General features: G+C 41.8%; 2 protein-coding genes across 5 annotated transcripts in view; one reads left to right on the top strand and one right to left on the bottom strand.

The window, feature by feature from the left end:
• Positions 1 to 9,185, bottom strand: part of Pcca (propionyl-CoA carboxylase subunit alpha) — a 411,727-nt gene extending 402,542 nt beyond the window's left edge. For all 4 annotated transcript variants that reach the window (XR_015044709.1, XM_085828899.1, XM_021182607.2 and 1 more), the window contains exon 1: positions 9,046 to 9,185. Coding sequence is in view for 3 of the 4 variants with exons in the window: in XM_085828899.1 (XP_085685025.1) it covers positions 9,046 to 9,138 (93 nt within the window). In the remaining variant the exon portion in view is untranslated. The remainder of the gene's footprint in view (positions 1 to 9,045) is intronic.
• A 2,078-nt stretch (positions 9,186 to 11,263) lies between these two features.
• LOC110309444 (small ribosomal subunit protein eS12) lies at positions 11,264 to 11,760 on the top strand. Its single transcript, XM_021182106.3, has one exon. It carries the CDS (start codon positions 11,335 to 11,337, stop codon positions 11,731 to 11,733), a length of 399 nt encoding a protein of 132 aa, XP_021037765.1. The 5' UTR covers positions 11,264 to 11,334; the 3' UTR covers positions 11,734 to 11,760.
• Positions 11,761 to 13,140: the final 1,380 nt, after the last annotated feature.

Below are 13,140 nucleotides of genomic sequence, written 5' to 3'. Positions count from 1 at the left end.
GAGACCAGATTGGCCTCAAATTCACAGAGATCCACATCCTCTGCCTTCCAAAGTGCTGGGGTTAAAGGCATGTATCACCACCACCCTGCAGTTGTATTTTTAAAGATTTGTTTTTATTTTCTGTGTAAGTGCACTACATACATGTAATGCCCATGGAAGTCAAAAGAAACTTTCATATCCCTTCGAATTGGAGTTACAGAGTGTGGTGAAATGCCATACAAGTATCAAGAGTAGCAAGTGTTCTAAACTACTATGCACCTCCAGCCCGTTTCTCCCCAGTATTATCAGCATCTGTCACAATGACTGACACATAAAAGATGCTTCAAAAATACCTTTAAATATTCTTTAAGTGAAAAGACAGCTACAAGAACAAACAGACAGACATGGATGGATGGAAATTACTTCTTGAATGTTCTTCCCCTGTATTATGGATTGAGTCTAAAACATGCCCCTAACAAGTCAAGAATTAAAGACTTGGTACCCAAGACAGAAATATTCAAAGGTGTGTCTTGAGGGTGGTTGGATCTTGGGAGCTCTGACTCTAATGGTGGCTTCATAATTTTATGGTACTTGTGGAGAAGCCATCATTAGTACCATCAGCGCTAATATCCAGAGATGGGGCCTGGATAAAGAAAGGTCATTAGGGGCAGGTTCTTGGGGACTTTATCTTGTCTGAGGCCCCTTCCTGATCTCTGCCTCTTGCCCAACATGAGGTAGCTGCCCTGCCCCAGTGTTCTCCACTATGATGTTCAGCCTCACCTTAGACCCATAGAAGTAGAACACATGATCATTAAATAAGACCTCTGCAACAGGGAGTCAAAGTAACCAACTCTCCTTTTTATCTCTTGGGTACCCATCAGTAGTGAAGAGTTAACACACTGTACCTTGGTCAACCTATAACTACAGATACCTCTGTGAAACCCTGTATTTCTGTCTAAAATTTCCAATCACAGGTTGGAGAGATGGCTCAATGGTTAAGAGCACTGGCTGCTCTTCCAGAGGTCCAGAGTTCAATTCCCAGAAACCACATGGTGGCTTACAACCATCTATATAGGATCCAATGCCCTCTTCTGGTGTGTCTGAAGACAGCTACAGTGTACTAATATATATTAAATAAATAAATAAATAAATTTTTTTTAAAATTCCATTCACATCCTTTGTCCCTGTTCACCTACTTACCAACATAGATGAATGGATAGGTGGATGGGTGGATGGGTGGATGGATGGAAAAGATGGTTCAGTGGCTAAAAGCACTGGTTGTTCTTCCATTAGAACCAGAGGCTCCATTCCCATCACCCATATGACAGCTCACAACTGTCTTGAAGTCTAGCTCTATCTTAGTTAGGGTTTTATTGCTGTGACCAGACACCATAACCAAGACAACTCTTATAAGGACAACATTTAATTGGGGCTGGCTTAAAGGTTCAGAGGTTCAGTTCATAATCACCGAGGCAGGAAGCATGACAGAATCCAGACAGGCATTATGCAGGCAGAGCTGAAAGTTCTGCATCTTCATCTGAAGGCTCCTAGTGGAAGACTGGCTTCCAGGCAGCTAGGATAAGGGTCTTAAGCCCACACCCACAGTGACACACCTACTCCAACAAGACCACACCTCCTAATAGTGCCACTCTATGGTCCAAGCACATACCAACCATCACAAGTTCCAAGGGATCTTCTGGCCTCCATAGGTAGTACATACATGTAGTACACAAGCATACATGTAGGCAAATCAACCATACACATAAAATTTTTAAATGAAAATAAATATATAGATGAACCACAGACCCGTTTAAGCAATTGTTTTTTCCTTTCTCTTGATCAAAGATGTCACCAACGTCCCTTATAGTTAGAACAGAGCTATTGCCATGTTTTTCCTCTGTTTTGAACTGAAGAAACAAATGATAGCCAAAATGTAGAAGTTTAAATGTACTATTGACCAGCCTAGTGGGCATGGTGGCCAAGGCCTTTAAACCCAGCACTCAAAAAGCAGAGGTATTCAAGGTCAGTCTGATCTACACAATAGTTCCAGGACAGCCTGGGTTATATGAAGAAACCCTGACTTAAATAAATAAACAAATAAACAAATGCCATCAAATATTTTTTTGCCATAAATGTTTTACTACAGTAGAAATCAGTTTCTGAAATAAGCTTAGATTTTTTTTTTCAAAGTAACTTTGGCCAATCCTAAAACAATAGCTATGTTTAAGCTTTTCAAAAGTACAGGTTAAGTTTTCAAACTGCGACAATGTCACACAATGAGATTATCATTCAGATGACAAACAGTATTGGAAAAGCAAGGCTTTGGACACATACAGTCCAAGGTTCAGACTTTATTCCAGTCAACTATATATCCTTAAATTACTTAACTGCTTAAAGCTTAGTTTCCTCTTGTGTAAAGCTGGGATTTCTGACCTAGCTACTACATGGATAAAATATGTGAAGGGCTGGGGATATAGCATAGTTGATGGAATGCTAGTTAGGCCAGCATGCACACACCACTGGGTTGGTTAACCAATACTGCATAAACAAGATGTGGTGGGACACACCAGTCATTCCAGCACTCTAAAATGGAGGCAAAAGGATAAGAAGTTCAAGGGCAAACTCAACTACAGAGAGAGCTAGAGGTCAGCTGAGCCTTCGAGAGACCAGTCTCAGAGCTGGGAGAGGGAGTGAAAACCATTTAAGGCATATAAAAGCTCAATAAACTGTTGCAATTACCATAAAACTAACACCTCTAGCCACTGAATGTAGCTAGAAAAAAAAGTATTTAAACAGAACGTGTTTTAAAGGTTGTTTTACAAATCGAGTAAAGACTAAATGTGAACTCAATATGAGACAGAATCGAAATACAACACAAATTATGGGGGCATGGGGACATGGGAACAAGAAGGAACTCCCAACTCAGGAATCTGGTTGAAGCTTCTTGCCAGCTGAAAATCAATAATTCCAACACAATTAGCCACATTTTCTGTGAAGGTTGCTCACATACGTAATACTCTTTTATAGAGAGAATGCTAACAAAGTAGGGAAGGCTATAGGGGACCCACGATTGTTGTTTTCCTAAATGGACATCTTGTTGGACTGGAGAGCTCACAGACTAAAGAGCACTGGATGCTCTTATGGAGAAACCAGGGTTCAATTCCCAGCACCCACATGGTAGCTCACAACCATCTGTAACTCCAGGTCCCATGGATGCAATGCCTTCTTCTGACCTCCATAGCCACAAGGTACATACACGGTACACAGAAATATATGCAGGCAAAATACAAACACATGTAAAGGAAAATAGTAATTTTTAATTAAAAATGGACATTTTGTCAAACTACCTTCTAAATATCTATGTTTATATCCATAGACCAGTGTCCCTCAGCCTTAGTCAGAGAGGCTTCTGGTTTCAGTAGGTGGCAGCTAATATCGAGGTTCATAAGTAGTCCAAATGCTGAGAGCAAGTGGCTGTCAAGTGCTCAGTCCTAAGTGGACATCTCTGTGACCCCTTCAACGGCTCAGAGAGCATCACTAAAGAGGGAGCAGAAAGAGTGTCAGAGCAGGGAAATGGACAACAGCACTGTGACACCCTGTCTTCCAAATACAGCACAGCCACTGCAATCATGAACTCAGAGCATCTGTGGTTACCTTCACAAAATCCCCCAAAGGACAAACGCTAAAGGCCTCACTCCCCTGTGAGGAGCTACTGGTAAGTCAAGGTTACTGGCTGTGGGGGTTGGTAGCTATTCCTTGTTGTAAACTTGACTACATCTGGAATTAACTAAAACCTAAGTAGATAGGTACCTTTAACCTGGACCATAGCTCCTATTGGCAAAGGATATAGAAAAGGAATCTCACCTCACTTCTCCTCTCCTCCCCTCCCCTCCCCTCCCCTCCCCTCCCCTCCCCTCCTCTCCTCTCCTCTCCTCTCCTCTCCTCTCCTCTTCTCTTCTCTTCTCTTCTCTTCTCTTCTCTTCTCTTCTCTTCTCTCTCTCTCTCTCTCCTTGCTCTCTCCATCTCTCTGGCAAGTCCATTCCTTCACTGGCAATAGAGCCAGTGGGACTCCAGTATATACTGATAACCAGTTGAGACATACAGCCTCATGGATTGAACAGCTATTGGGTTCTTGGACAGTCATTGGACTAGCTAGACCACAGCCTGTAAGCCATTCTAATAAATCTTAGATAGCTGGATGGATGCATGGATGGAAAGGAAGGAAGGAAGGAAGGAAGGAAGGAAGGAAGGAAGGAAGGAAGAAAGAAAGAAAGAGAGAGAGAGAGAAAGAAAGAAAAGAAAGAAAAGAAAGAAAAGAAAGAAAAGAAAAGAAAGAAAAGAAAGAAAAGAAAGAAAGAAAAGAAAGAAAAGAAAGAAAAGAAAGAAAAGAAAGAAAAGAAAGAAAAGAAAGAAAAGAAAGAAAAGAAAGAAAAGAAAGAAAGAAAGAAAGAAAGAAAGAAAGAAAGAAAGAAAGAAAGAAAGAAAGAAGATAGATAGATAAGGCAGGCAGGCAACAATAGATAGATTCTATCATTTCTGTTTCTCTACAGAACCCTGAATGATATAGGGAGGGAGGCTTTGGGGTTCTGTTCTTGTTTTTGTTTTTCTTTTTTGTTTTCAGTGCTGTATCCACTAGTAAATTGTAGTAAAAATCTTAAATACCTGGCAACCCTTCTTATTTACAGTTGTACTTCATCAGCTGTAACACTATCCAGTAACAGGAGTCACTGCAAGATTCACTGTGCTCCTTAGCAACTCTTGAAATATAACTTCAGAAACCATGAAAGCAGAAGACAGGACTCCTGTGATGACACTTAATTACACCTTTCCTTCCAAAAGCCCATATGTGTTCTTGTGTAAGACTTGGGAATGTCTTACTTTCTCTTTCTCTTAACTACCACACTTAAATCTTAGAAATGTTAGAAACGTCTTTTAATAAACTCTAACTCTGCTTCCATCTGGTTCAGTTTAAAATTCTTTTCTGCAGCAAAATTGAGGCTCCAGCTTTACCTGAGTACAGGTCCCTAGAAGTCAAGGGAGCGCCTCTGTACAAGGAGGGTGGGACAGTCTCCGGCTGCCACCGATAATACATATATCCTAAATCTAAATACATCTGGAATTCCTAGGCTAGTCAAGAGTTAGCTACCTGCCTTTCATCCAGAAGATTTACAGAAATAGAAAGGGAGATAAGAGGGGGTAAAATCTTGGAAAGGTTCCACTTCTAACAGAGTGGTGGAGTGCAGTTCAAGTCCACATATAGGAAGCATGGACAGGAGGCCAGAAGCTGTTCCCCCATTATGGTGAAGGTCAGAGGAGGAATGCTCTGTGGCACAACTGTGACAGCACTCTGCCACCCCACATTCAGCACCTACTGTGACACTGTGCTAAGACAACAACATTGGCATGATGCAGTCTCTGCTGACACATTAAAGAAACATAACACGAGAGATCCCATGCATCCAAGATACAGCTCTGTTGGTTGAGTACATGCTAACAGGAGCCCAGCTCCATATAAACCTGCTGTAGTGGTTTATTCCAGCACACAGGAAGCAGATCAGAGGTTCAAGGTCAACCTCAGCTACAGAGAGTTCAAGCCCAGCCTAGCCTGCATGAGATCTTACCTCAAAACACAAAGGAGGGAGGTTAATGATGGCTTAGAGACCAAAAGTGCATACTGCTCTTTAAAGAATCCAGGTTCTGTCACCATCATCCACATGGTGACTTACAACTAACTCCAGTTTCCAGGGGTCTACCGTCTGCTCTGCTACTGCATGCACATGGAACAAATAAAATCATGAAAAAGTGCTCATATCTTTTTTAAAAGGGGGGGGGGGAGACAGGCAAGATGGCTGCCTCAGAGAACAAAGACACTTACTGCATAGCCTGATGACATTGCAGAAGATGAAAACTAACTTCTGAATATTGTCCACACTATGGTACCCACACCTACACTAAATAAATGTAATTTAATTTTTTTTTAAAGTGCTAGAGGCAGGCGGATTTCTGAGTTCGAGGCCAGCCTGATCTACAAAGTGAGTTCCAGGACAGCCAGGGCTACACAGAGAAACCCTGTCTTGAAAAACAAAACAAAACAAAACAGTGCTAGGGAGACAGCTCAGTCAGTAAAAACGCTTGCTATGCAAGTGTGAGGACCAGAGTTTGATCCCTGGAAAAGCCAGGTACAGCATATCCCTGGGAAAACAGAGACAGGAAGCCCAGGGTTTGCTGATTAGTCGATCTAACTGAATCAAAGAACTCCAGATTCAGTAAGACATCCTGTCCAAAAAAAGATCAGTGGGAAGTGACTGACTCTGACCTCTAGTCTCTACATGCATGAGCAAACATGTGCACGCTCACACACAAAGATAGCTTCTATGTTACCCAGCTAGTATACAGCAGCAATGATTGAAACCTACCTCCTGTTAGCCTGAGTCTAAAATATCATGGTCCTTTGCTCTACCTTGCAACACCAAGTGATTAACACTACCCTAAGAAATGCAGCATGATGAGATCAAGTCGGCAACGGTCTGATTCCTCTCCAGCACCATCCAGGCCCTGCTCGAGAGCCTCCATGGACTTTTCTCACGTCCTCAGTGTTCCCAGTGGACATGGACCCAGGACACGGCCTGTTCTCTCACAACACTATTTTTTTTTCTTTTCTAGAAAAAAGGTCACCTCATCCTTCATAAAGTATATTATTCTTAAGATTTTATTTTTTTAAACGTGTGTGTATGAGTGTTTCCCCTGTGTGTATGTCTCTGCACCACATGTATATCTGATGTCATTCACTCCTAATGGTTGTAAGTACATCAAACCCAGATCCTCTGTAAGTGCTTTTAAGGACTGAGCCATATCTCTAGGTCCAGTTGTGTGAATTTTTTGCTATTTTATTATGGTTGTGTATATGGTAGAGGTCAGAGCACAACCTTGTAGAATCAATTCTTTCCTTCCACCTTTGTTTGGGTTCCAAGTGTGAACCCAAGTCACCAGGGTTTTGTAACAATGGCCCTTGCCCACTGAGCCATCTAACTGACCCTCGTTGAAACAATGCTTAACTTAAGTAGCATGATATAAATAAGAGTATGGACTGTTTCTAGGAAGCTGGCAGTGTAGCTCAGTGGTACAGCTCTGCCTCAATGTACCAGGCCTAGACTTCCAATTCCCAAGACTGACACTTACTAGGTCTATGGCTTTAAGCAAGTCATCTAACATTTCAGGACTTGAGTCCATCTTCTGTAAGTCGAGTTATATGCTTGATATGAGGACTGAATGACTAAGTTGCAATAGTTGCCTAGGGCATAAGGTCAAAATATGGACTTGGTCAACTCAGTCTATTTTATTTTATTTCACCACCAAAACTTCTCAACAGTCTTTTAAAGTTATTGCCTAATTACTAGATGAAATTTCATAAACACTTGAGACTGTACTCACCCCCTACACAGGAGGCATTCAGTCAAGATTTGTTTGTAAAAAAAAAAAAACTATCTAAAAAAGCACATATCCAATATATAACATCCAAACCTGGTGTGGTGGTGAATACCTATAATGCCAGCACTTGGAAAGTAGAGCCGGAGTTGAGGATTTAGCTCTGAGGCAGAGTGCTTGTCTAACAAGTACAAGGCCCCAGGCTCAGTCTTCAGCCCTGGGGTGGGGATAGGAAACTAAAATCTTCCTCCAGTACACAGCAAATTTGAGGCCAAGCTAGGCTAAGTGAGGTCCTGTCTCAAGAAAACAAACCCCACAGAAAAAGAAATATAGAAAATGTGACTCCAAAGACCTTACCTTCTCACTGCGGGTAATTCTGTAAGGAAGTGTGTCAACGTCTTAGCAAGAGCAAACGAAGAAAGATTAAGTGATTACAGGATGATAAACGTTAAGGAACAAAATCAGTGTGGCAATACAAAGAACAATGAGAGCCAACTTCTCAAGGCTGGCACCTTCCAGCTCACACTGCCTAAGTGGGCCTGTTTGCATTTCCTTAAAAAGAGTAAAAGGCTGAGCAGAGCAGTACATTCTACACTCAGGAGTCAGAGGCAGGGAGATCTCTGTGACTTTGAGACCAGACTGCTCTACACAGAGTGTTCCAGAACAGCCAGGGCTACATAGAGAAACATGTTTCTTAAATAAATAAATAAATAAATAATAAAAAAATAAAAAAGAGGCAGATCATACAAGTGTCAACTCAAATTTCAATGACCATAAATCAAACGCTGTAGAAAAGAAATTTTTAACTTTTTCTACTGAAAGATAGGGAAGGATTTGAGCCTGGCCTTAAACTCACAATCCTCAGCCTTTCCAATGCTGTAATTACAGGTGCACACAGCACTACACATGATTGAACGGCAGGGAAGATTAGCAGGCACACTCAACCAGATTTCAAAGGGTTTTCAGGGGTCGTTCGTTTTTAAGAAATCTGCCCAAGTGAATTAGTAAGTGTACTTTAAAAGTTAGGGAAGTCAATGCCGGCAAGGCATTCAATATATCCCATATGGAAGGAGAAAGGAGGTTAACACAAACTCCCAATCTGTGAGTCAAAATGTCACCATGACATCCAGGGTGAACCACGTTTCTAATCAGGCTAAGCAGTTCTTAGGAAGAAAAATAAATTCAGACGGTGCGTTTCTCACGCATTACAATGGTGTCATACAGTTTAAGCAGGATTTCAGGTCACACGTGTGCTCTGTTAACAATCTTGACTTAGCACAGTATTTCCAAACTCACAGTCTTAACTATTCAAACAGCAATTCATGATGCCCCTTCAAAGTCGTTGCAAAGACAGCAAAAGAGCATGTGGACTCTTAACAAGGGCTCTCTAGAAAGCTGCAGGAGAAACCAGCACCGCGAGACTCTGGGATGCAAGCCCGAAGGCCATCCCAGAGGAGTGCAGGTAAAGCTCGGACCACTTAAGCCTGTCCCTCGAATATGCGCGTTCAAGAGATGCCCAGTGGCAGGACAGAGTGTGAGCACAGCCTGGTCAGGGCCCGGGCCTGGGGCAGCCGGGATGAGCCGCGGGTGTCGCCTGGGAACCCCGGGCAAGCAGGCCCACGCGAGCCCGGTTCTGCTCACCTTCAGCGTCCACAGCAGTTGCTGCTGCGAGGACCGCCGCCAATGCCGCCTGGCCGCCAACAGCGCCACGGTCCTGACCCACTGCCCCGCCATCGTCCACCCAGCAGACTTGCCGGCTGCTGACCTCTCACCCTCGTCAAGGGGCGGGGAAGGGGAGTGTCCGCGGGACGACCAATCAGGAGCCTTGAGCTCTAAGCTCCGCCCCCTGGCGAGTAGGCTTGGGAGGGAGCTGGTCCGACTGCGGCTCAGAGCCGGACGCCTGGGGCTTATGTGTATGGGATGAGAACCGCACTAGGACCCGGAGGGAGCCGACCAAGGAGCTCCAGCGGCCAGTCCAAGTCCCCTACTGCTGAAAAAGCTGACTGGAGCTGGCACTCGGCTTCCAAAGAACCACCGTTGGCCAATCGGGTGCATCCATGCTCCTTTTAATTTCTCGGTGGATATTTTAAAGTCGATCTCACCAATAACCATCTCTGTATCAGGACTGGTGCTCACTTACTTCGCCTGTCCTACAGAATTAACTTGAAACAGTCAGGAAGCCAGACTGCAACATGTAGACCGCTAGGCAAAAAGACAATTCGCAACATTTGCGATTGGCAGAGAAACTGAAAGTTCTTACCAAAGTAGGAACATAAATAACAAAAGATTACCTGTTCCACCAGCGCCAGAGGCTGAGCCCATTTTCCTAATCAGGAAACCCGGTTTCCCTTCTCTTTCCCTCTTGCTACTTTCATCACCATCTTTGTATTTAGTTTGTAGTTTTAAAGTCCTGTTTTAACTGCAGAGATTCCTTCAGTGAAAGGAACCTGTAGTAGAAACTACTTGGCTCTATAAAGGGACTTAATCACCGAGCTTGAGGACCTAAGTCTGATTTCTGGGACCTAAATCAGAGGAGAGCACTAAGTTCCACAAGTTATTCTCTGACCTCTACATGCATGTCATGTACACACACATGTACACACACACATATACACACAAATATTTTTTCCATCTGAGAAGTACAAGTAAATGCATTGAAGAAAAATTATAATATCCAATTGTAATTTTTATCTATGTATTTTTTGTGTATAAGTGCCTGCATGACTATATGTATACCATTTGTGTGCCTGGTGCCTGCAGAGGTCAAAGGGCATCAGATTCTTAGAACTGGAGTTACATCAGTTGTGAGCCACCACGTAGGTACTGGGAATCAGTGTTTTTAACTGTTGAGCCATTTCTCCAACATTGATAAGATCCCTGTAAGCAGCCCATGAAATACCTGTCTTGCTCTCAACTTTGTCCCTGAAGAGCAACTATAGGAGATTCTTGGAGTTTTATGTCAAAGAGGCTTTCTCATTCTGGTCATAACTTACTAGATAAGGATATTAATCCAATTATGGCAATTTTCAAAGTTCTCAGATATGGTTGAAAGCTCCAACCCCACCCTCACAATTCTGTCCACAATTATTTTCATGGAAGCAAAGGGGAAATTTTTAATTACCACTGTCCTTAAGATTGACATAACTAGCTAGTCCCTTTAATTATAATCTATGAGAACAAGCAACATTGTAACCACTATTGTTCAGAAGCTACTTCTAAGGATAAACTTAACTCTTTGTGTCCCAAAAGACTAAACAGCTACAAAGTCTAATTTTTGCTTCAGATACTATGTAGCGAATACTCCGGAGGGAGCTCTGAAAGGTTCAAACCTTAGACTCTGTAAGCTAACACTTGCCTTGGGCTCTACAGCAGATAAGACTGATGGATGAAAGTGAACACCCAGCTAACAGAACAGGGACAGATCTAAGCAGCTCAAATCCACAGCTGTGTAACCCACTATGCTAAAACCCTCTATATGCATGGCTTCGAATGTAGCTTTTAATTTTTTTAAGAACTTATTTATTGTTATTTTAGGTATATGAATATTTTGCCTACATGTGTTATCTATGGTGTGTATATAGAGGCCCATGGAGGCCAGAAGAGGGTGTCAGATCCTCTGGAACTGGGGTTACTGATAGTTGTTAGCTTGTGGGTACTAGGAATTGAACCTGGGTCCTCTGGCAGAACAGCCAGTGCTTTTAACCACGGAACCATCATTCCAGCCCCAGTGTTGTCTCTTGAAGGCCTGCTCCTTTATGAAGGGAAAAAGAGAGGGAATGTATCTGGGGAAAGGGAGACGTCAAAGGAGCTAGGAAGACTGGACAGAGGGGAAACTGTAATCAGAATGTCTTGTCCCCTGCCGCCGCCGACTTGCGCGGAGGCGGAAGCTCGGGTGCGTTCAAGATTCGGCGTCACCCGTGATTCACCGCCATGGCCGAGGAAGGCATAGCTGCTGGAGGTGTAATGGACGTCAACACTGCTCTACAAGAGGTGCTGAAGACCGCCCTCATCCACGATGGCCTAGCACGTGGCATACGCGAAGCTGCCAAAGCCTTAGACAAGCGCCAAGCCCATCTCTGTGTGCTTGCATCCAACTGTGATGAGCCCATGTATGTCAAGCTGGTGGAGGCACTTTGTGCTGAGCACCAAATCAACCTGATAAAGGTTGATGACAACAAGAAACTAGGGGAATGGGTAGGCCTCTGTAAAATCGATCGAGAGGGGAAACCACGGAAGGTGGTTGGTTGCAGTTGCGTAGTGGTTAAGGACTATGGCAAAGAATCTCAGGCCAAGGATGTCATCGAGGAATACTTCAAGTGCAAGAAATAAATAAATATTGGCTCATTAAAAAAAAAAAAAGAATGTCTTGTATGAGAGAAGAATCTATTTTAAATTTTAAAAAAAATTACCAATTTAGCTGGGCATGGTTGAGCACACATGTAATCCCAATTCTTTGGAGATAGGAATGGGAGAATTCTCACTTCCATGTAAAGATGACAAACTCAATAATAATAACTAATAATAGAGATTAATCTTAACACCATTTCCATCCCCAGTTGATATATCTATAGCATAACTCTTGTACATACAGCCCAAGGAGCATCAAAAAAGAGGAACCAGAAAGACACTAAAAGCAGGAGAGGACCAGAAATTTTTCTTTGAGATTGTGTCTCCTAGAAATGACAAAAAGGCTTAGCTCATCATACCTCAACAATATGGCCGCCTAAGAAAAGAACTGAACAAGACGAATGCCAATAGACATGCTAACATAAAAAGACAAAGAATTATAGGAAATTAAGGAATGCTGGGAGTGGGAGAAATGTTCTTCCCTAGAGATGAACATCCTATTAAATTACACAATACCAACTGGACAGCCCTAAAACCATATACATACAAGTAATACTAAATGGACTGAGCAGATTGTATTTATATATTTATGTATGTGGACACACACATACACACACACAAATTAAAGAAAAAACAAAGTTGAGATGGAGTGGGAGAAGGGGATATGGGAGGGATTAAAAGGAGAAAGAGAAGGGGAAAATGATGCTATTATATTATATCATATATTATAATAATCTTATATTTTTATACATTTTAATATTTTATGCTTATACATATTAAATAAATTATGGTTTATTTTCTAACAGTTAATAAAAATAATTTGTATAATATATTATGTATAACTTATATTTGTTACATGTATAATACATGAACATATAAACTATATTATATTAACATAAAATAATGTAAATGTTTAATAAATCATATTAAATAGATATAATACGCCAGGCATGGTGGCGCACACCTTTGATCCCAGCACTCGGGAGGTAGAGGCAGGCGGGTTTCTGAGTTCGAGGCCAGCCTGGTCTACAAAGTGAGTTCCAGTTCAGCCAGGGCTATACAGAGAAACCCTGTCTCGAAAAACAAAAAAACAAACAAAAAAGATATAATACAATAAAAGCCATACCATATTTATTTTAAAATTTTAAGATTTATATATTACATAAAATAAATTTAAATTTAATAATAATTTATCACCTAAAAAGTAAAAAAAAAAAAATGCAGGTTTGTGTGGAGAAGTGTCCCATATTAATGTAGATTATTAACAGATGCATACTATATCATTCTATTTTTCTCTCTTTGCATTTTTAAAATATTGGTACAATTTAGCTGAGAACTCACAGCAGTTGTCTTGCCTTGGACTTCCAAGTGTTTAAATTTTAGGCATCT

The sequence above is a fragment of the Mus caroli genome, unplaced genomic scaffold, assembly GCF_978045245.1.
Source record: "Mus caroli unplaced genomic scaffold, Mus_caroli_1 scaffold_12, whole genome shotgun sequence".
NCBI classification, from domain to species: domain Eukaryota; kingdom Metazoa; phylum Chordata; class Mammalia; order Rodentia; family Muridae; genus Mus; species Mus caroli.
This window is presented reverse-complemented; position numbering and strand designations above follow the sequence as displayed.